General features: G+C 41.0%; 1 protein-coding gene across 7 annotated transcripts in view; it reads right to left on the reverse strand.

Moving 5' to 3' along the window:
• The window catches only part of NEK10 (NIMA related kinase 10), a 111,057-nt gene that overhangs the window by 43,270 nt on the left and 44,573 nt on the right, over positions 1–23,214 (reverse strand). For all 7 annotated transcript variants that reach the window (XM_066627297.1, XM_066627296.1, XM_066627294.1 and 4 more), the window contains 3 exons: positions 18,074–18,149; positions 4,290–4,419; positions 212–282 (listed from right to left, as the gene is read on the reverse strand). In XM_066627297.1, coding sequence (XP_066483394.1) covers positions 212–282; positions 4,290–4,419; positions 18,074–18,149 — 277 coding nt within the window. The remainder of the gene's footprint in view (positions 1–211; positions 283–4,289; positions 4,420–18,073; positions 18,150–23,214) is intronic.

The raw sequence follows: 23,214 nt of genomic DNA on the forward strand, positions 1-23,214 counted from the left end.
AGTGTGTACAGGTGTGCATCGCTTAGCGATGTTCCAATCAATGACCATCTGCATATGTGTAGGATACAGCAGCCATTGCACCAGTGGCCCTATGCCCTGTACACTGCTGTGGGATAGGATTGAGTAAGTTGATTTGTCAACTGTGTTTATAAAAAACGAACAGATGCTACGATTTGGGAACATACAAACCTAAAAACAATTACTTACTTACCTTTTAATGATATCTGATAATTTTTCAGAATAGGCACCTTCAGGAATTGGCTCATAAGCAGCCTCTACTATCTGCAAAATAATTTTTTTTGTCAAAAGTCAAACAATATTGTGTTATGTATAACTAATTTTCCCCTTCTAATAGCATGGCAGGCAGCAAACAGCCACTCTTAACATAAAATGCAACACAGACACTCATCATACCATTGCATGCAAGGAACTTGCTATACAAAAGTAATACTCATATGGGAAATTCATCAATAGCATTTTATCAATTATCCTATTTTTTTTTAACCAGACATGTAAGATACACACATGGGCAAAAACTAATTTGTGTGTAGGGATCCTGTGTAGAGGCCAATGTGCCAGTCTGATAGTTTGACAGGAAGTGGAAGGTAAACTTAAAAGGTATAACAAAAACTTTATTGTGGGAATAGTTGAACAATAATAGGGAAAGGGGAATCAAAATTAAGTAATGCAATGTATATTGACATTCATGCACAAGACCTAAGTTGCTATAAAGGCAGAGAAACCAGAAGAGAAGAGAAAAGAAGGGGAAGGGGAAAGGGCTACATAACAGAAGGGGAAAGAGCTGCATAATAGTACAAGCATATAGAATGGATTTACAGGTCCAGCCTATTTATACACGATTTGACTCAACAGGAATGGCTCCTGCAAATGAGAAGGAATGTGCTGATCCCTGGAGAAGGGGAAAAATGCATCCCTTTAAAATGAGTTTGAAAAACTGAACAGTCCTTTAACAGTGGCCTCCTTAATGAGACAGAGAGAGAGGGCAGCTGGCTGACAATCCAGCAATCCTTCTCTCTCCAGGCGACCCCTCCCTTCCCCCTGAGCATGTGAAAGAAAGATACTTTGCATTGGTGGAGTCGGAGTGAAGCCTTTCTAAACACTTTGAGAGAGACCCGTCTTAATGACTCTATCTTAACATCACAAAGGTCAGCAAGGCTGTTTTTAAATCACCGGAGTTGTTTTTTAAATGGATTTGCTATAGTGCTATATAGTGCTATAGTTTTTTGCCATCCACTTGAGTGCTTGGAACAAAACCCAGGAGAATAACAAGGATCAACCTGTACTCACTTCCATTCAGCACTCACACAAAACTAAGGAAAACCCCAAACACTAAGCTTGTCACCAATCTGATGGCACATGAGAAGCTAGAAAGATAGTGGGGAGTTTATAGATCAATCACAAGGCTGCACCAACAATAAAGTATAGCTGTCCATATCTGCTGGATTGAGTGAGATATATTGAAGGAGCTGCAGTGCGTGGAAGCTAAGACTGGGTGAATCTCCTGATTAAAGCAGGGTAAAAAGGGAGAAAGGGTTTTGAAGCAAGCCTTAAAAACTAGGCAGCATCCTCGGTCTGATGAAGGGAAATAGGGCAAGATACTTGGAGCTACTTTCCCAGAAAGAAGGGGCATGTTGAGAGGCAGCACACAAAGGTTGGCTGTTCAGCCTACACTGGCACAGGGGCTTCATTTGCACTCAGGGAGGGAAGCGGAGAGAAAGGCTGAAAAGGAAAGGGAACTGGCAGTTACAAATCCTGGGTGCTGGCTTGGCACTGCGGTTCACATGAATTGTGACTGGAACAAGGGTGGCTTCAGGCAGCCTCAACAGGTCAGACAGATTGACTACAAAACAGGACAAAGCATAGTTTATGACTATGTTAGGCTAAACTGCCCTGGCTGGCTGGGAACGGGCCCTTCCTAGGTTCTTACCCTCCTAATTCAGTTCTCTTAGGCTGAACTGTTTTTTAACCTCAAGCTGCTTTTTATTTGAGTTCAAACTGCACTGGTTTAAGAGTTTTTTGGGCTTGGCAGAACTTACACACTAAAGGTTTAAATCCTGTTTTGCCCTGTTTATAAAATAGACACCAAGTGTACTTTCTCCCCCATTACCCTCTTCTTTGTTTAGTTTGGACTCTAGCTTCCTATCTAAATTATACCTCCTGCTTTTATTAAGTGTGCACCTTTATTTAAATTATTTATTTATTTTTTGCTCTCACCTAGATCCTGTGTCCCAATTTACTGAACCTTTAGATTATGTTCTAACTTGGATTAAGTTTAACTTGGGTTAAGTATAAAGTTAATTTAAACAAAGTAGAAAAACTTGCTTTCTACTTTGTCCTCCTATGTTTTATTCACTTTTCCAAGTGCCTGTATCTTGGGCCCTTACTCACGAGTAGGACTCTGCTCCTGCTCAGAGTAGACCTATGTACTCACTCACGTATATATTTTTATTGCCCTCACCTAGCTGCTGTGCCCCAACTTGCTGGACCTTAAACTCCCTCCCTCTGGTTAGATTAGGTGCTAACTTAGGTAAAGCTTAGGTAAAGCTAAGCTAAAGGTAAGCTAAATTTCCATGTTGATTTAAGGTTAGAAGACAAGAGTTAGAAAGAATACGCTTAGCTTCTCCTCCTCCTCTCCTCTTCACAACTCAGAGTCCTCCCTCTCCTTCTCCAAAAACTCAGAGGTCTACTTGCCTTCTCCCTCTCTTTGCACTGGGGCTAAACTCGCGGTGCCTTACCTGGCACTTTGTTCCCGAGGCACTTGGTGCCCCAGAGGCCACGTGTGCTTCTGCAGAAACAGAAGCATCTACAAGCTTCCTATCCCAAGAGTCTTTATTTCCAAAAAAAGTTACTACTTCCTTTTTTTCAAAGTTTTGCTTTGGGATTAGAATTTTGCTTGGTTTTGCATTTTCTAAGAAACCTTTCAAGAAATTTGCTAGATTTACACATCCTTATTGCAGAATTACATTTTAAGTGCTGTAACAGAATGACTCTTGCAAAAAAACTGTGGCTATTTTACTAGCCCATAAAGACTAACTGCTTAGTAATAGTAACAGATCTAATTGACAGATGTATATCTGAACTGAAGGAGCCTCAAAAAATGCAGGCATGAAAAGGACACGGCAATTAAGTCACTGGAAATGGAAGGGAGAATGGGAAGAGAGAAAGAGTAAAATAGAGAGAGCCAAGAAAACAGTGAGAATACAAAAACTGGCAAGAGAGGAATTATACTGGCAACTGAGATTGGAAAACTGGGCACATGAGAAGCAGGAACATATGTGGAAGTAATGAGGAGGAGGAAGAGTTAGTATGTTAGCAGCAAACAAGCAGGTGTGCAGTGTATTTACTTGGAGGGCAATGGGATAACACGTTCCCTCCATTTCAGCAGCATATTATAGTGTCCAAGTTCCATCTATCTACAATTCAGAGCCTCATTTGCAAATTCAAGGTTTCCATTTGCTCATGTCTAAATACAAATTACATTAAGCATATAGTTTGGCCCTATGCTTTTCATTTAAACTGCAGCTGTGTGTGTGGAGGGGGGGAATAGAGATGCTGCACTGCATGGGGAGTGCTGGGGGCTAACCCTTTTCCCTTGTACCACAGTCCAAATGAAAATCCACCCCCAACTGATGTTTGACAGGGAATCCCATGCCAATGACACCTTGCTGCTATGGCAAATAACTTTGGCACAATTTCTGTCAAGGCCATGGTACAAAGGGAAAGGTTTAAACCCCCCCCCCCCCATTTTTCATGAGCTGTGGTCCTGATCTCAAAGCCGGTAGGTGGGTTTTTAAACTGGAGTGGGAATATATGCACAGTCGCAATATGCATTCACTGTAATGAATGCTTGGCCCTGAGAGAGACTATACTGCAGCAGGAGTGCCTCCTGGAAACAGCACAAACCAGAAGGCTTTTGAACTATTATGCAGAGCACACATTGCAGTGGACTGGCAAATTCTAAAAAATGAAAATGAATGCTGAGACAAGTACAGACACAACTCTAGTAGAACATAGGATGTGGTGTTTAACTTAAAAAGTCAACACAAAAAGGTCCTTCATTGCACCTGATCCAGCCCATCAGGCTCATGACACCTGAATCAGGCCCATCCCATCAGCAGCGCTTCCCTGGAATGGCTGCAATGTATCTTTGTGGCACAGGATCATTGCATGAAGAGGACCGACACAGCAAAAATACGAGGAAGGGGGCATCCATAAAAGCCTATTTCTGCAAAGGCAAAAGTGCAGTTTCATCTAGCAAACCTGCATACTTTAGTTGCTAAGGAGAGCATGTTGGTGCTGTAAAAAGGAGGGTTGAGAGTTGCCATCTGATAGAGGACACATCCGGCAGCCCAGACATCAGCCTTCTCTCCATACGGCTCACTCTTCACAACTTCAGGGCTAGGTAAACACAAGCAAATATTCAAGAATCCATAAAGGAGAAGAAAAGGTCACAGAAACTTCTTAGCAGAAAAACAGAAAGGATGCAAGCAACTATATTACAAAGCCGTCTTTGGGGGTGGGGGGAGAGAGGCAATTCAGAGTTTGTAATGAAATAACATCTGCCCATCAGATTGGCTACGCTTGTAAAAACACAGACAGTGCAATCTAATGCAAATCTACACAGAAGTAAGTCCTGGGCAGTTTTAGGGGATTTAATGTCAGGTAAGTGCATATAGGATTGCAGCCAAATTGTGGTCATTGTAGATCAGACTGTGGTGAATTTGTGTATTAATATCTATCTAAATAGAGACATCTGCCTAAATAGATTTAATCAGATGGGCCTATGACATCATCAATCCTATAAAAAAAATTTAAGGTCATACACAAAAATGCTTATGGCTTTTGTCTATTTTTGGAGAACAACTGCAATTTAGCAAAAGGGGCTCAACCACTCACTTGCTGCACTGAGTAAGAACCAGGACCATGAAAGAGCACAAATGCCTAGAATAGGGACAATATTTGGTTAGCCCTGTCTGGGAATTTACTTACTTTACCATTTGCATCTTTGCTAATCCTTTGCTAACCACCCTTCTTTTTGCATTTCCCACCCGCTTTTATTTCCTTTGTTCATTCGGCCTTTAATATTTCTTACTGATTTACCTGCCTGGTCCCAGTTCAGGTGGGAGGAAGGTTGTCCTCTTGTATAGGAACCCTTGGTTAACTTGGCTTTTCCCAAAGCAGCTTCTTTCTGTTTGGGCTTCCTATTATTGGGGTGTGGCATCAATAAGACCATCAATTTCCTAGTAACCCATCTGACCCCCTAGTAACCCACTCTTCCCAGCAGGAAGAGTGAAGTGAAGAACAAAAGAGAAAGCACTATTGCTAACTACTAGGAAGTTTGTGCCCATTTTGCCCTCCATCCCCTTCTCTTTCTTTCAGATAGGGACTTTTCAGTGAGATGATACCAGATTTATTTTTTTTCAGTCAAGAGAAAATGCAATCTATCCTTTTCTTCCCCTCAGACAAATGTAATTTAATCAACTCAAGTTACAGTTCATCCATTCTTTTCCCCCTGACCTACATCTTTAAATCAATTATTAAAGATTTATTCATCTCTCCTTCTAAAAATGCTCAATTTTCATCAAATTATCAACCATTCAATTTCTTCCCTCACCATTTTTAAATAGCTTGAGATTTTAGAAAGTTCTTGTAGATCCCAGTAGCATACCTACCTGTCATAACTGCTAAAATAGTTTTGCCTTCTTTCCCTTCCCCCACAGAAAAGATTCAGGAGGCAGATAAGACAGAGAATGTACTGCTACCTGTGCTGGTAAACTGAGGAGAATCAGTCACCAAGGTGGCTTAATTTTTTTCAAGGAGCAAGTGCCAATTAGATGGAACACATCCTTACAAAAATATACACAAGAGAGAGGATCTTCTTTAATGCAGTAATGTGGGAAAGTCACTAAAAACTTGTAAAGATTTAGATTTTGAACTGCAGACTGGAAACTATGTGTGTTGAGTAGTTCAAATTATCACATTTCCCCAGATTCAGGCAGAAGCATCCCCCCCCCCCCCCCGGCCATACTTTTCATACAGTTATACTCATGGGTTTCCCATAGTAAGGGAAACTACTACTACTAAGGGAAACATACTACTTCTGCGAAGATGAAATTTTTCTAGAACATCACTGAGTGTGGTTGCCTCATGATTCAAACAGTGTGCCGAAGTTAGGAATAGGATACACAATGACAACCCAACTATACACATCCAACAGCAACTCAGTGGCCTTATCCATAAAGGGTGCTGTTAAATATCCAACACCTTGTCCATATGTTAATTGAATTTTGCAAACGTTCACAGTAATCACTTTGATTTGCTTTTAAGCTTTCAAGTCACAATTCAATCCAACATCTTGCATTTAAACAGAAAGACCCCCTCCTTCACCAGTATTCTGGTTGCGACAGATTAGTATATCCTCTGCTAAACAAATTGTTACACCAAGAGTAAAGCCAGATTAGCCGAACATTTTTCAAAGCTAAACAGAGCCATGTTCTGTGTTTTCTCTGAAAGGATTCAGCATCTGTTCCTCTTATTCAGAAATCATTTTTTAAAATTTAATAACAAATCTTGCATGCTAAACTCACTCTTAAAAGGAGTGTGACAGTTGAGCAAAAAGTACAGCAGCACAGAAGATAATTTAATCTTCCAAGCATTTGTTAGGATGTTCAAATTTGTGAAAATGACTCTGAACACAATGTAAATAGATATAAAAATTAAAGAACAGGCAGAAAGAGGTTGATCTCACTGGAAAATTATGTCATTATCCTATTTATAGAAGAGCCCTTGTTCTTAATTCATTTTCAATGACACCTTCATGATTCTTTGTATTTAAATCATTTCCAATTTTATTCTATTTTATTACAATATTTACATAATTTTAATAAGGATGTGGAAACAGATTTTTTTCCCAAAGTTGAATTTTGATGAACTGATATAGAATTCTACTTGTTTTTAGACTGCCTTACAGGAGATGATCAGCAGTACAAAATGAGCATATACAAATATTAGTTTTCGAAGAATGATACTCAGTGCAAAGGTCATAATAAAAGAAGGGTATTGTTTGACTAATATATTAGAGTTTAGTATAGCAAAAAATATTAAAGGCTATAAGAAATTGAGCCCAGATCTAGCACCCATGTTACAGATAGTTCAACTTACTAAACAAGTGTTTCCTATTAGGCTGCATCCGTTGGGACTCAAATGCCAAGAATGCATAAGACTTGGGAAGTACGTATACTTGTTCTGAACCTTTAAAATCCCTCTCTTCTGGCATTTTCCATAAGTATACAATGGTATGTTGAGCAAGTGATAACACAGGCCAACACATATTTTGCTTCCTTAAACATTACACCAATTCCTGGGTATATTAGGGGTGCCGATTCCAAAAATGGCATCTGTTTTGCCCTATCACGTCTAGTTTTGGAGACATGGCATAGCCTCTTTAGTGAATGGTTCAAGCAGCTTCCTCATGAGGAAGCCTACACCGTGTCTGGCCTTCCAGATATTATGTTGGTTGATTTTAATATTCATTACTATCTTGTTGCCAATATGTCTTCTCAGTGTTTATCTTTCTCCCAATAGTTCAGAGATGTCAAACCTAAAACCCACGCGCTGAAGGCACCCCCCTGAAGCAATTTATCTGGCCCCTATTATAATTGGGCTCTTCCAGTGTTATAATTGGGCTCTCTCATATCTTGAGAATATGAACAAGATTTGCACATTTTCTCTTCTGTCACTTGCAGCTGAGTTTCTATGTGACAACAAAATGCTGATTTCTGGCCATCATTGGCTTAATGATGTCACTTTCTGTTAAATGATGTCACTTCCAGCCCTCAGCAGACAGCATAAATGTTAACTTCAGCCCTCTGTATGAAACCAGTTTGTCAACCCTGCTCTAGCTCTTTTAGCACGATTCTCTGAAGCTCCTAGTCACTCCCCATATCTTATTATTATTACATCATTTTGTTCTATGTCTCAGTTATCCCATTTCTCCTATTTTACTAATTTCTTCTTCCTATTCACCTTCTGTCCTCCTCTGTAAGTTCTTTTGTTATCAGTCAAAATGTAGTCCTTTTCTTCCCATATTACTTCTCTCTTTGCCCCTAGTCTGTTGGCTCATGGTCTGTTCTTGCTTCTTTTTCTCCTCTTCTTCCCTATGCCGAAAGTTTTCTCTGGTCAGTCTTCCTCTCTATTATTTTCTTCACTTACTCTTTTTTTATGACCTTGATCAGTTTCTATCTTCTTCCAAACCAATAACTCTCACACTTGATCTGATTTCAACTGGAGTTCTTGAGACTCTGCATCAAGCCCTTGTCTCTTTACCTCCTTCCTTTTGGTCTTATTGTTCACAAACAGGTCAGATTTGCCAATGTCAACAGGATATCTCCACAATGCCTGCTCTCTTCAAGGGAGAAAAGATCAATTGGAGAACACCCAACTGCAAATTGGGATACTGGACATCTGAGGATCTGATCTTTATGAGAGGGAGGCCCATGCCATCAGAGTGACTCTTTTGCCTTTCTTATATTCCAGTTAATGCTTCTATGCTTTCTTCCCCTTTCCTCTTCTTGTATTTACACTACTGCAAACATTTGCTGCTTTCAATTTTTTAATATTCATTCATTTTTCTTCCTTTTTAAAAATCTTCCCACTTCTGATTCAACAGTTACTGCAATTGTCTTCTATTAGATGGACTCTTTCTGAAAGCCATCCTCTCACTTCCATTCTCAATTCTGCTACCCATCTCATTTTTCAATATCTTGTTTGCCAATGTCTTTCCTTTATTACATTCTATGTACTGGCTCCTATTTCTTTACCAGATTTAAGTTAAAGTTATTTCTTTTTGTTTTTAAATGTCTTTTTTTCCTCAGGCTCCTCTTCATTTAGTACAGGGGTGTCAAGTACAAGGCCCAAGGGCCAAATGTAACCCTCTGAAGCAATTTATCCAATCTCCATTATAATTGGGCTCTCATATCTTGAAAATATGAACAAAATTTGCACAGGTTTTCTTCTGTCATTTGGAGCTAACGAATTACTATGTGAGAACAAAATGCTTATTTCTGACCATCAGCTATTTTATGATGGTCACTTTTTGACTGAGTAATGGTCACTTCTGGCCCTCGTCAGGCACCATGGATACTAGCTTTGGTGCTCTGCATGAAATGAGTTTGACATCCCTGGTTTAGTATCTTCCTTATGTATCTTGTTGAGTTTTTCCCCTTTTTCCCCTCTAAGTTTTGGGTTACACCTGGGTTTCTCAAACTAGTGCGTCACGACATCCTAGCCTGAGGGCCCTGGCTTCTGCTCCTTAAGGGGCGGGGGCACGGGGGAGACAGCAACACGATCCCCAGGATCGTGTTGCAAAAGGGGGCGCAGGGACGACCCTCTGCAGGGCTCCCTGAAGCTTAAAAGTGAAAGAGGAGCAAACATCTTCCACTCCTGGTTTTGCGGAGGCGGAGCGCAATCGCTCCGCTTTCACTTTCTAAGCTTCGGGGAGCTCTGCGAACTGTCGTGCAGGGCTCCCCGCACCCTCCAGAGACTGCTGCAGGGACAGGTAAGTAAATTCTAGTCCCTGTGCCCCCCCCTTAGCGATGTGGTCCTGGGGATCGCGTCGCATGGGTTTACTGTGGTTCAAACTCTCCCAGAGAGTTTGATAACCACTGGGTTATACCTATCTATTTTTTCTGTCCTTTGTTAAGTGTCTGTAAATAGCCTCTAAAATTGCCCCCGCAGTGTCTCAAGCAACTCTTAGCTGATACTTCAACTTCCTTCCTCTTAGGTGAAAGATCCATGGCACCAAGTCAATAATAAGCCTGGTTGTACACTACTGAAGTGGTCTCCCTCCCCAAGTTTTTATGTTCCCGCATACCCTAAGGATACCATAACCTTAAACATCATTATCAAATGCTAAGGTGACTAAATTAAGGATGCAAATTGTCTTGAGGGAATACAAATATAGAGCGTTCCACTTCATTTCTTATTACCCATGAACCAGATGGCCTGTTCTGTAACACTTTATAAATAAATGCTCAGCCTACAGAATGTCATTCCTCTGGATCAAAGGAAAGCAATGTTATGAGAAACAGAGATGCTGACTATTCCGTTTTCCACTGAATCCCAGAAAGAAATAAACACAAACCAATAAAATATATCTTTGTACCAGAACATGTAACCATTTTTCTTTACATCATTTTCTGCAAACTTCAAATATGCATATGAAGGTTGTTATGTATCTTGTGCACTGATAGGTTTTACACCATGCTTCAATGGAACACAGAGAAGCATTACCCATGCTGATCTCAAAGAATGTTATGGAGGCTGGTGCTCTCTGAAATCAACTATGCTCATAGCCCAATCCTATGTGTGTCTATTCAGAAGCCCCACTGAATTCAATGGGAACTACTCTCAGGTGAGCATGTATTGCAGGGTTTCTCAAACTGTGAGTCGCGAAGCTATAGTTGGTAAGCTATGGCTGAGAAGGCATGGAGCTCAATGGAAAGTGAAACTAAGCCACATTGCACACTTACTCATGAGTAGGTGAGTTTGGCCTAGTTCATTGAAAAAGGCAGGCTGAGAGGAATCCAACGACGTAATATTATTATTATTATTATTATTATTATTATTAATAATACAGGTATTTATATACCATCTTTCTTGGTCGTCAGATTTCTCCTCAGACTTTAATTCAAGGCGGTTTACATAGGCAGGCTGTTTAAATGCCCGTAGGGATTTTTACAATTAAAGAAAGGTTCTATCTTTCAAGAACCACATAACATTTCAGATGGAACTTTTGCGGTCTGTTATCACTTTCTGGCCTCCTCCCACACAGGCTGACAAGCAGCTCCTTCCAAAGAGCAGGTGGAATAACTCGGCTCAGCTTGCTTCAAGGTCTCGCCATTCATGGTGCTGGTGGCCTCGAACTGGCAACCTTTGGATGTTAACCCTCTAGACCAGACCTCCTGCCCTCATGAAGACATGAGAATGGTCCGATGAATACAGATGCCCAAAAACACCCAAGAAGGAAGTCCCTCCTTCCAAGCTGACAAATGTATTAAACCTTATGGAAAGCAAAACTAAGCTACACCATGACATTTACTCATGAGCAAGCAAACATGCCTTGGCTCATGGTCAGGTCAGGCTAAGAAGAATGCAAGACCACCAGAATGGTCCCAATCAGATGAAAGTGGTGCTCAACAAATGCTCCAGATGACAGCCCCCCCCCCTAAAAAGAATAAAACAAAGGCTTGAGCTGAAAAGGTGATCTTTTTTTCTTTTTTAAGACTTCTAAAGCTAGGTGGACCCTTATGGTAATATGGTTTAAATATAAGAACTTAAATTGAACTGGACACTGGGTAGGGCTGAAAATCTTACTGATATTTTTTTGGGGGGTGGGGGGGGGGTTTGCCAGCAGACTACAGAGAAAATTCACTTGCTGGAACAGGGCTGGCTTCTCCTTATTTATTTTACTTTTAATTATTTATTTTAAGTTGCTTGATGATATCACTTCTGCCCATGACATCTGGTGGGTCCTGGACAGATTGTCATTCTAAAAAGTGGGTCCTGGTGCTAAAAGTCTGAGAACCACTGAAGTAAAAGATTGCAGTCTCAGTTTGTTTGGGAGTTTAAAAATAATAGCCATACCTAACACTGGTCTCAGAGGCTAACAGTGATTACATTTCTGGTAGCTTTTTGGTTAGACCATCAAGTAGGCCACTGTATTCTATGCTGACTGAAGCTTCTGAACGATCTTCAGAATGCCCCCATGTAGAATGCATTACAATAATCCAGTGAGGCCTTGGTATCACAGTTTCATAACTACCAGGGCTGGGCACTCAAGTTGTGACGACTCAACTCGAGTTATGAAAACAGCGATTTTTTTCACGTTGTGTCATCTTGAACAGGGCCTCTGAGAGAAATTTTATCAGTTTCTTTTGGGCCCCTTTGCAAAGGGGGAGGGGTGAAAAAGTGGGGGAGGGTGGTGACGGGCAAGCAGAATGGGGGCAGGGGGGATGAAGCAGGGTGAGGGAGGGTAGAGACAGCTGAAAAAGTCTTCGGCGCCCAGGTCTATCCACCCATGTAGCATCAGTAGTGTCCCTAGCATCCCCAGTCATGGTAGTGTCCCCAGCATTCCATATGGGCAACAAGTCTGAGTAGATAGGAAAATGTCAGATTCCAGGAAATTTCTGGGCCCCCTCCATTGGCTCCTGAGCCCCCCTTTTGACCCTGGGCCTGGGTACAAATTACCCCCTTTACCCCCCTCTCCTAGGCCCTGATCTTGAGTCATAGATGTCACCAACTTGGACCCAACTTGTGACTTGGGACCTGTGACACAGAAACGAGTCATGACTCGAATTGACTCAAGTGATGACTCACTTTTTGGGCGTGTTTGCAATTCTGGTTTTTTGTGTACATGACGTTGCTTGCTTTTTCATCAGTTTTGCATCACAGCAATGAGCTTGTGGGTATGGAAGCTGGCATTCAGAAGGACAATAGCAGCAGACATGGTGGGAGAAGGGTAAGTTGGTTCCAGGAGCTGGAAGGGGAGGGGAGGAGTAAGGCTTAAGTTTTGTGTGTGTGTGTGTTGGATGCACGAGGCTGGGGGAGGAACCAGAAGGCAGGGACAACCCAGACACAGGGGAGGGGGCTCTCTTGGTGATCTAGCAATGGGCAATTGGACTAACAGATGACCTTTTTTTTTCTGGATGAGGAAGGGGAGCAAGAGAAGTAGTGATGTGAACGTGGGAGGTCTTCACTAGAGTTCATATGTAACCAATTGGTTTTCTGCACTGCTACACTCACTCAAATAAAAGCACAGCTTTTGCTTACATAAATAAAATGAAAATGGTGGTTGAAATGAAAGACTTCAACACATTGCTGACAGCAGATGGGATGGAAACATCAGGGAAGTGTTAAATGAGAACTCATGCGTGCGCATGCGCATGCATACACACACACCCTACCAAAACCTCCGTTTTTTTCTGTGGAGTTGTGTCTGACTCATGCCTTGACTTGTTACTCGTAATGATTTGCGTCAAAATGACTCTATAAGCTGCTCAGATCAAGTGGTGATGGCTGTCCGTTATGACTCGTAAATGGAGTCGGGGGGGTTAGAGAGACACGATGTGACTCAGTCACAGTGACTGCAGCTCATTCCCAATGCTGGACATTCCTTACTATTAAAAACAGTTATACAAAAGAAACAAGTCACAGTACTGACAAACTGAATGAAGAGGTTCATGGATGTTGCTGGATTCCTTCCTTCAACCCATCATAAGCCTTATGGCAACAACTCTTTCTACTCCTGCAGTGAGGACATGGCTGTAAAATTTTAGCCATACACTGGAGATCCTGACTTTGCCAATCTTTCACTTTAAAAACCCAAAACCAAATCTGTATATCAAGAAATTCAATATCTGTTTTGCATCAAGCTCTGCAATTTCCATGTGTTTGTTTTCCAATACGTAGACTATTTCAACAATTTTATTTTACTACCCTAACTCAATAAATATTTCTTACTGCTCCTGAAAACAGAACGCTTATAAACCAAACATCTAGAGCCTATAAAAAGTAATTATCTCACTTCTATGAAGCTTTATGTACCCAACTGCAATCTACTGGATCTATAGGTATAGTTCAGGCTGATAAATAATCCCTGCATAAAAATTACCATGATGATCATACTGGGAGAACAAAGTCATCTTCACATTCAGTGGGCCTAAACTAAACAAGCCTAAACTAGCCATTCTAACTCATACTGAAATAGTAGCACAATTATTTCCAGGTGCCCCAAAAACTTTTTTCTAGTGTTTCTTGAACATCAGCTCTTGCTTTGCTAGGAGATGCTGAATGGCAACCCCACTTCATGTGTTTCTCTTTCAGATGCTGTTCTTTCACAGATACTGTTCAATAACAACTTTGACTGGATCATACTTATTGTCTCTATGTTAGTAAAGTCTCTTTGTTAGGTATCTTTTGACCCTCTCTGCTTTGCTCAAAAAGGTATTCCTTGGATGCATGTCAGTGGGATAAGGGGAACTGAATTCTTGGAGTAGAGATTCCTAGCAGTTCTCCCTAGCTGATGATGCCACAGTAGCTCGTGTAGAGAGTGAGACTGCTGTGGTATCCTAATGTCATGCTGTGTATATGGGGTGCCCTTGGGGCATCTCCCCATGAAGTGGTGCCTGTTGCTGTGTTTTTCATTCGTCAGAGCTGGCAGGGGGCATCCCCCCCATGATGGCCAGTCATTTGGCCATTCCCCTTTCTTGGTTCATTTTCTGTGCTCCCCCTGCCCCCCAACATTGGTGCTGGGTACATGTGGCAATTGTCTCCTTGAACCTTGCACCAACAATGCACTGACATCGCAGCAATGTTAGAATGCTGATCCATGGAAAAAGGGTTGTGTTGGACATGAAGGGTTTCCATAGATACTGTTGGCATTACTGAAGAAGGCAGCACCAGGTGATAGTTGCCTGGATGGGTTTAGGATGTGACAGTCATTGCTCTGGTGGTGTTGTGCCATCAGTGCAGCATCTGAAGAGGACTGCGCCATACAGCTACCTAGTCAGAGGACACTTGCATACCAAAGTTTCCCTTGCTACTTCCTAGGTTTTTGTGCATTTTGCATTTCCTACAATTCCTTCTAGCACCCAGGATACGGGTGAGAAATTAACAAAGTTTCAAGGAAGCATGTTGAAAGCACATCAAAAAACGGAAATGCTTTTCAATAATAGCAAAACTGAAAATGAAACTTAAAGAAAAACACCTTTGAGTGCTATACCACCTCATGTGGCTTTGTTAAAAATGGTACTGCAAGGTGAAACTTTAATTGAGCTTTTCCAGTTGCTTCATAGAACTCATTCCTCCAGAAACTCGTCACCAAATACAACATTCCACATGACAAGAAAAATGCTACGATTATCTAATTATCAGTATCTCATGCTCATGCATGAGTTTTCATATTCCTAAATATTCAAAATTATTGAAATTCTAAGTGATGCACAAAGGCAAATGTCACCAAAGCACACTTTAATAGTCTAGTGTCTCTTACAGTAAGCTGCCTTTGGCAGAAGCAGAAATGATGTGTGAAAGAGCCACTTACACCAAGAACTACTTACATCTCCAATTTCATCAGGGATGCAGTGCTAAAACAGCCCTAGCAGAAGAGACACATTAGCTGGAACTGATGCTCTTTATTATAAGGATTTGCCCTATATTTGAGATCATAACTTTATTAAACATCATTCATAAAATTCAGCCAATACGAGAGTCGGAAGATGGCTATAAAAATGGGGGGGGGGGGGAATCAGGTATGTGAGGTGACAATCATGATCAGAAAACCAATTCATTTCTAAATTTTATTGCCTGTCCAAGGCAAATACAATCATTTCCTCTAGTTCATAACAGGGTACATATATCAAAGATTAAGATATGGTAGATCACAACTGAGCAAGCAAGTAATGTGATTTTTGGTAGACATGAAGGAATGAAACCATACGACCATGTAGTAAGGAATGTATTTTCCCCGTATGGATTCATTTATACAGTTTTATCACAATTCTCAAAAACTAAGCTATTACTTCATCAGCCAGAAAAACCTGCATTTCTTTTCATCTATATTTAATACAACTGAAACATCCAACTTCAACTTTTCTGCCTCCTTTTCTGTCCAAATCCCAGTTCAACAAATCTACCATAATAAAGAGAAAAAAGGAAAAGGAAGAAAAAAAAAACACCACCCATAAGAACAGGAGCATCCTTGGCTTCATGGGCAGGAGTTCATCCCCTCAACTAGTTGTATATAGATGGAGTGCCATTCCCTTCCTTGGTGGTATTAAGAGTTAATGCAACCACCACCCACTAAAGTCATTAGAAACCAAGAGACCAGATCCCTTCAGTTCAAACTTGTCATTTGCATCCTTGCAATTTTGATAGAACATATTTCATGTTCACATGAGATTACATTTGGATATCTCTGAAGCTGTCATTTCCCAAGGAATTCACAAAAGTGGCCTGTCATCTGAACAGTCAATCTTAAAAGTGCTTCTTGGAACTGGATCCTAGTTCTAAGATCTTCGATGACCCACTTAATTTTATATCTATTCAACTGCCCTTGAATAGCCTGTTTCAGTTTTGAGGAGGAAGAGCAAGATTTCATCCTTGTAAAATAATATCTTAAATAATTTGTTCTATACTCCGGATCAGATCAGACGAAGGGATTGTCACTCCCGAATCGGCCTTTTCAGCCACACTAGATGCTGTTCCAGAACCACCATTCAGAGCGTGATACCATAATCTTTCGAGACTGAAGGTTGCCAACACCAATGTTCTATACTCACATTCTGAAGCTATAATCCTATCTGTACACACTTCTTTGGAAATAAGCCAGGAGTAAGTCACTGGGACAATTCTGAGTAGACATGCCTAGGATTGTGCTATAAACTACTTGGATTCTTAGGTGCTATCTAATAGTGCAGGACAATGGCTCCACTGCTAAATCAAACAAGTCTCCCATAATAGTTACAATTGTGAGGGGAAAAGTTATGACCATATTTTACTGTTTGTGTTCACACTGATTTGTTGTGAAATATCAATAAAATTTAACTGAACAAATCAAACAGCATGAGTAACAGCAGGCTATCCCGAAGCATGTAGCTTTGCTGACAATATGGCAGGCAGAATCTGTTTTGTTAGCACTGTGGATTTTAGGGCTTCATATGACACATGAATCCTCTACAGGATCTTCTAAAGGAATTGTGTCTAGCCTGCACCCGCATGGCCTGGCAAACCCCATCTGTTCCTCATGTAACATCTAGGATAAATAGGTTAAATCAGGTTTCACCCTGATTGTCCAAATAGTGGTTATTGGAGCAATACAATTTAAAAGTTTATGGGCCTATAGATTGTTGGGTTCAGAGGGTTTTTAGTTGGTTTAACGAAGAAAGAGGAATAAAATATATAGGCTAAAACAGACATAAATCCACTCCGCCTCCCAACAGGCACATCATTGTCCCTCCCAATCTCATCAGGCCAATAATAATTCAGAGCACAATCCTAACTGCTGCCCAAGCAAGCACAGCTGTCCCTGCATCCAGTGGCATAGCTAAGGGGGTGCATGGGGTAGCAACCGCACTGGGTAACAAGCTTTGGGAGGACAACAACCTGAACTTGACAGCAGTAGCCAAAATTGTGAAAACTTTTGGTATTTTCAGATAATACCATCATGTTATATACCATTCGATGCACAATTTAATGCAGAATACAATGAAACAAACTGCGTCAAAATATCTATTCTATCAAAAGTTATAGCCAAACAACCAGAAAATAAAAACTGCAATATGTAACCAAAAAATGTGCTACAAAAAAACAAAAAATGGGTTTTCTTATATCAAAACTGGCTAATTAGATTAATAATTCTGAGAGCCAATTAGGTGTTATTATGATACAGCAGGGAACCAATAAGGTAATATGGGGGAGCTGGGGGGGAGGAGGCAGAGCAAGTGAGCGGCAAGCTGCTGGGGGGGAGGAGGCAGATTTTCCCCCCATTTTCACTTTTTTAAAAGCCGGGCATGATGTCACTTCCAGGGCATCTTTTTGAGCTTGGTACCAGGCTACAGGATCATTAGCTACACCACTGCCTCAGCTCAAGCCCATTTTTAACTATGGGGTGGTGGGAACTACGTTCTGCAGCATTTGTTGAGCTCCAAGTTTATTGGATCAAAACCATTCCGGTGGCCTTGGTTGCCATTAGGCTGATGCTTGATTCATAAATGCCAAGGGGTGTGGGCTATAATGGTGAATGGGCAGCAGTGCTCTGCCCCAAGTAGCAAGTTGTTTAACCCTTGATGTACATAGCCTAATCTGCCCTGTCAGTTTCACGACTCATCAAAAATTGGGTTGCGACCTACCGGTGGATTCACTGTTTAGATACCACTGTTGTATTTATATTAGGTCTTTCATAGCAATAAAAAACAACTTCCCATACAGTCATAAAAACCTGCTATGCTTTGAAAAAAAAGTGTACCTCTAAACTCTAGAATTAATATTCTCTTACCAGGAATAAAGAATTGTTCCAACAACTGAAGTAAGCTTGTTATTTTCTTGCTTTTGCTTTGCAAGGCCAAAATCAGCTGAAATAAGGGAGAAAAAGCTAGCAAGTTAATTTTCCTGTGAAAACTTCAACTGTTAATTATTTTAAGCATGACAATTAGTAGAAAACTATAATTGAAAATGTTAACTTTCACATTTTTAAAAACAATGTAAGGCAAAGTACCATACTATTTGCTCAGCATCCACAATTGCCTTTGCTCTCAATTAATGACAAATAGTTCAACCAGATCTAACAGTTTTTAGGCAACAGTCCATCACAATACCAATATAATTCCTATGCATTGTGTTAATTTTGATGTTCTATTGCCACCAGCGCCAAAATGCATTTTAAATATATATCAAAATCCATTTATGAAGATTGGAACTGAGTAGATGCCAAGCCTAATAACATACTAACTATGGAAACACTTACTTAAGCACTTTGACTTTAATCTAAACTATATCAGCTACTGTTCTTGGCAGTGGCTGAAAAGCAATAATTCCCTGAAGTCAAATCCTAGGGTAATGGAGCAAGTGTGATCTTTGAAAAGGTCACTTAAAAATCTTTTAATTGTCAGAAGACTATTATGTTTCAACTCTTACCTCAAGGCAAAAGTATTACATCAGCTCTGTCATGACTCAGAGAAAGGCTGAGAAATCAAGAAGTCACTTCTTAGCTGATGAGGATTTCTCTCCCCACCACAATCTGCTGGGCTGTTGGACATCCTAGCTTTGAGGTTTGGAGTGAAGGGGCATGGCTAATACTGCCTGAAGGCTTCTGCCTCCAGTACCTACATTTAGCACAGCAACAGCCAAGTTCTCTACCCCTTTGCAACAGTGGAAGTGCAACTAAAAAATGCACACTTTTATTTCACATTTAACCCCAGAAACAACCGTGTGTTCTTGTCTCCACAGTCCAGTCTCGAAGATAATTTTAAAAATTCTCTTCCAGAACGTTCCACATTTTAAGATGGAAGTTCATCATGCTTCTTCGTTAAAAATGCGTGCATGGGATCCAAACAGAAGAAGCTCCATTTGGGAACAGAAGAAAAGTTGAAATATGAAACTGCCAAATCAGAACACTGGTCAATCTAGATCAGGCAGCCCAATCCTATATAACTCCCCATGCGGTGATGCAGGCACACCAAGAGGCATGCACTGCATCCCACAGGGGAATTTCAGTTTGCAAAAGCCTCCTTGGGGTAAGGGAACATTTGTTCCCTCGTCCGAAAGTAAGCCCTCACTGCCCCACTGGATCTACTCAGACCTGCGCCAGCTATATAGACAGCCCAAGTCCGAGTGAACCTGGGAAGGTGAATTGAGGCTAGGAAGGGGGATAGTATATCGGTGGTGCCACTGACACTGATACCACACCTTCCCAGTCTCAATTTGTCCTCCTCATCCCATTCTGTCCCCTTCCTGCCCCATTCTGTCCACCCCCACATCCCTCTTACCCCCAGAAGGAAGTCAGGCCTCTTATAAGTGTCTTATAAGCGTCAGGCCTCCTTCCTGGTCTGCTGGCATGGGGACCTGGTCACTTGCTCCTTGTGGAAGTAGCCAGGCAACACTGAATGTCATGCCCAGTTTGCAAAAGCCATAAAGCACTTTACACTGCCAGAACACTACTTCTGGCAGCATAAGATCTTACTAGGATTGGGCCATAAGTAGAAGCATTTGTTATGGTTAAAAATACATAGAAACGCTGCATTTTGGTGCTAAGATATTCTCCATAAATTAAAATAGCTAATTTTTTCCGTGTTTGAAATAATGTGGCTGCATCTGCTGACACTATATCACCTGCCTAGTACACGTTTAAAGTGTTTAAAATTAATAAAAATGAGAACTTGGAAAAAAAACACATAACATCCCTTTCTGCCTTTTTCAAATCATGAAATATGCAAAAAAAAAAAAAAAATTTCAAAAATCCCTAGCCATAACATGGAAAGCTACCTAATAAGGGTAGCATGCAATCTTCTTTTCTCATTTTTTGAAACTCCCCCCACCCCCAATATCTTTCTTAGCACTACCTAGAGATGCCAGAGATGGAACAGGGATCTTCTACGTGCAAAACATGTATTGAGCTACAACCTGGCCCTTAACTGTTCCAAGTATTTTCACATGCAACTCTCAATATATGAAACAGCAATTCTGTGTACATTTATCAGGAATAGGTCCCATTGAAAACACTAGACCTTAGTTCTGAGTAAACAGGCATAGGATCAGGCTAAACAAGAAGGAAACATGATCTGTAATACTGGCCAAGTCATTCAACAATTCTTCCATTTAGGTCAACTTAAGTAGCAGTGACCAATCAGTTAATCCAAATACCAAACTTATTAAAAGGTCATTTTACACTGAACCATGCTTAGTGCCAGGTTTATTCAGTTCTGAAAAGCTGAAGTGACAGTCCTGGGGCTCATTTTTCTTTTCAGTGACACACAGAGATAGAAACTGGAAAAGGGTGCCACCTCTGGAAGTTTGCTGTCAGAAGCAACTGTTCCATGTTTTATCATGCTAAGGATAACAAGCCTGGCAATTCCTACAGCAGAATCAAAGTAAAATTGTCATTCTATTTTATCCTTATGTTTCTCTTTTCTGCTTCATTGTTTTCTCTAATTGTATGTACATAACAGTAATAGCATAACTTACATTTTCAACAGTGCTGTAGAAGCTTCCTATGCTGAGAAAATTCTCAAACTAATTAATTGCTTGTTTGTGCCTTAGAATTTATTTCTACGCATATCTGCTTGTCATATATTACGATCAAATACACACTATTCTCTCACCTTCTGGAAAGCATCTACCCTAATCCCTTTGAAATTAAACAAAGCGTAGACTTGTGTCATAATAAAAAAATATGTAGAAGTGAAATTCACTCTGCCAGATAGCCACTAGATAAAATTAAAGGATTTCCAAAATCATCTAGCGGAGAAAGCAAGAGCGACACCACTGTCTTGCTATCTATTTTACTCTGTGCTAATGGTTCTCGAGCTATTTTGGGCATACAGCGAATGCTATTTCAATTCTCTATTGGAAAAGGTTAAATGAGCCACAAGATCCCTAATACAAGAGCACCATGCAGTGGCTGTATGCTTTAGTGCAGCTTAGCGCCTGCTTTACTGCTTTTCTAGGAAGGATTACAGTATTCCATGTGTGTGTGTGGGGGGGGGGGGTTTCATTCAAAGAAAATGAATCCTGACTAAGCATCACTGAAATCAATGAAGACAAATGAATCATGACTAACTTGGGTCCCATTGATTTCAGTGGTGCTTAGTCAGGATTCATTTTCTTTGGATACAGCCACTGTCTTTGGACAGTGAAAATACCTGCAGTCCTGGGCAAATGAAATGTAGGCAATAGAACATTCAGTCAGGGAAGTGAGATGAGATGAAAGAGAATGGGAACAGTCACAATGACCTGATGAAAATTCAGTTTGGGGAAGAGGATATATTAGCCATTGGAGGGATAGAAAAAGTTCCAATGTATCTAGGATAGGATTTATCAGAGTGTATTTCTAGGAACCCTAGGATCACTAACAGCCCAATCTATGCTTCCCAGCACCTGGACGACAAGGGGAAGCCACCAAAAATCACCTCAGGGGAAGGAGTCTTTTGTCCCCTTCCCCCAAGGAAAGCCCCAGGCCGCAGAATAGGCTTCCTCAAGTCTACTTTGCTGGTGCAGACTTGAGAATCTCTCTGTTGGACTTTTCAGTCCAATACGGAGGATAAGAACCAGCAGAGGAGGCTACCACCAGTCCCACCCCCCACATGGGCTGGTTCCTCCTCCTCCCCCGCCCTCCCCCCACTCTGGAACATCTTCCCCCACCCCAAAAGGCCACTGCCTGGTAGCCTGACATCTCCGGCAGCCATGCAGCTTCCTCCTGGTGCTGGGCCCAGTGCCAACTAGTGCTGGGCCAACGCAGGCACTCCTTACTCTCCTAGTGCCTTAAACATGCTTTACAGCACGTTTACAACACCTAGCACCAGCACTGGAGTTCAGCACCAGCACTAAAGCCCAATAGCATTGGATTCATAGAGTCCCTAAAGGGGTCTTAGAGTAAGTGGCTACCATCTGCTCTGTGCTGCCCTACTCCATGTAAGTTCCATTTAGAACTACTCCCCAAGATTCCATTTAGAGTAAAGAGCTCTGAATAACAAAACATTTGAGAACCTCTCATCTGGGAAATTCTTCTAGACTGGAAGACAGGATAGAAATTTAAAAAAAATGCATTCACAAACATACTTCAAGCAATGACTAATACAACTGTTTTCTTTCACTTAAGCTTCATGTTTCAATGTCAAATCTTTGGTAGAGGTAACAGAAATGAAACTAACTGTGATCCATGCTTTATAATATATATGCAGACACTGGCCCATGATGTTTTTGAAATGTCTAGTAAGAAAATTGGAGTATTTCCTTGTATCAGTCAGCCATAGGAGCACACTATATTAAAATTTGGAACAGCCATGTTGGGCAATCAAGGCTGTGGCAACTCAGTCTTCTACTAAGATATGGATTGTGCAATTTCTGCTACCATCTATGAGCAACCATATTCTATCTGTTGCAAGGCAAATGGGTAACCTGGAATGTCAACAAAGTCGCATTATGCTTTTCCCTGATTATGCTGAGCCTGAAGTTGCTCAGCAAAGACACAAATTCAGAAAGCCCATCTCATGGCGAGAGACCTCAAGATAAAATACTTCACAAAATACCCTGCAACTCTCTGCATTGAAACCAAAGAAGGCATCAAACAGTTCAGAATCCCAGAATCAGCCGAATCCTTTCTCACTGGTCTACGTCAGGATATGCAAAAAGATAACTGAGTCTCTTCCATGATGAGCCACTGGATAATTCCCCCCCTCCTTTTTCCCATTGTTTGGAACTTAGCACTACTGTCCTATTATGGCTGTTGTGTTAGTTTTATCTCTTTTTCTGCTGTGTTAATAATATTCTGGGCGTTTTGCCAAGAAGACACTTCAGGAATCCTGAAGGCCACAGACCCTTTTTTCCTTTTTCTCCCTTTACTCATTCTAGCTTTTATATTTTTTTAATAGGTAGATGACCATTCAAGGTAGTTGGTTTAGAGCACAACAAAACACACAGCAT

Source organism: Tiliqua scincoides, chromosome 5, assembly GCF_035046505.1.
Source record: "Tiliqua scincoides isolate rTilSci1 chromosome 5, rTilSci1.hap2, whole genome shotgun sequence".
Taxonomy (NCBI): Eukaryota; Metazoa; Chordata; class Lepidosauria; order Squamata; family Scincidae; genus Tiliqua; species Tiliqua scincoides.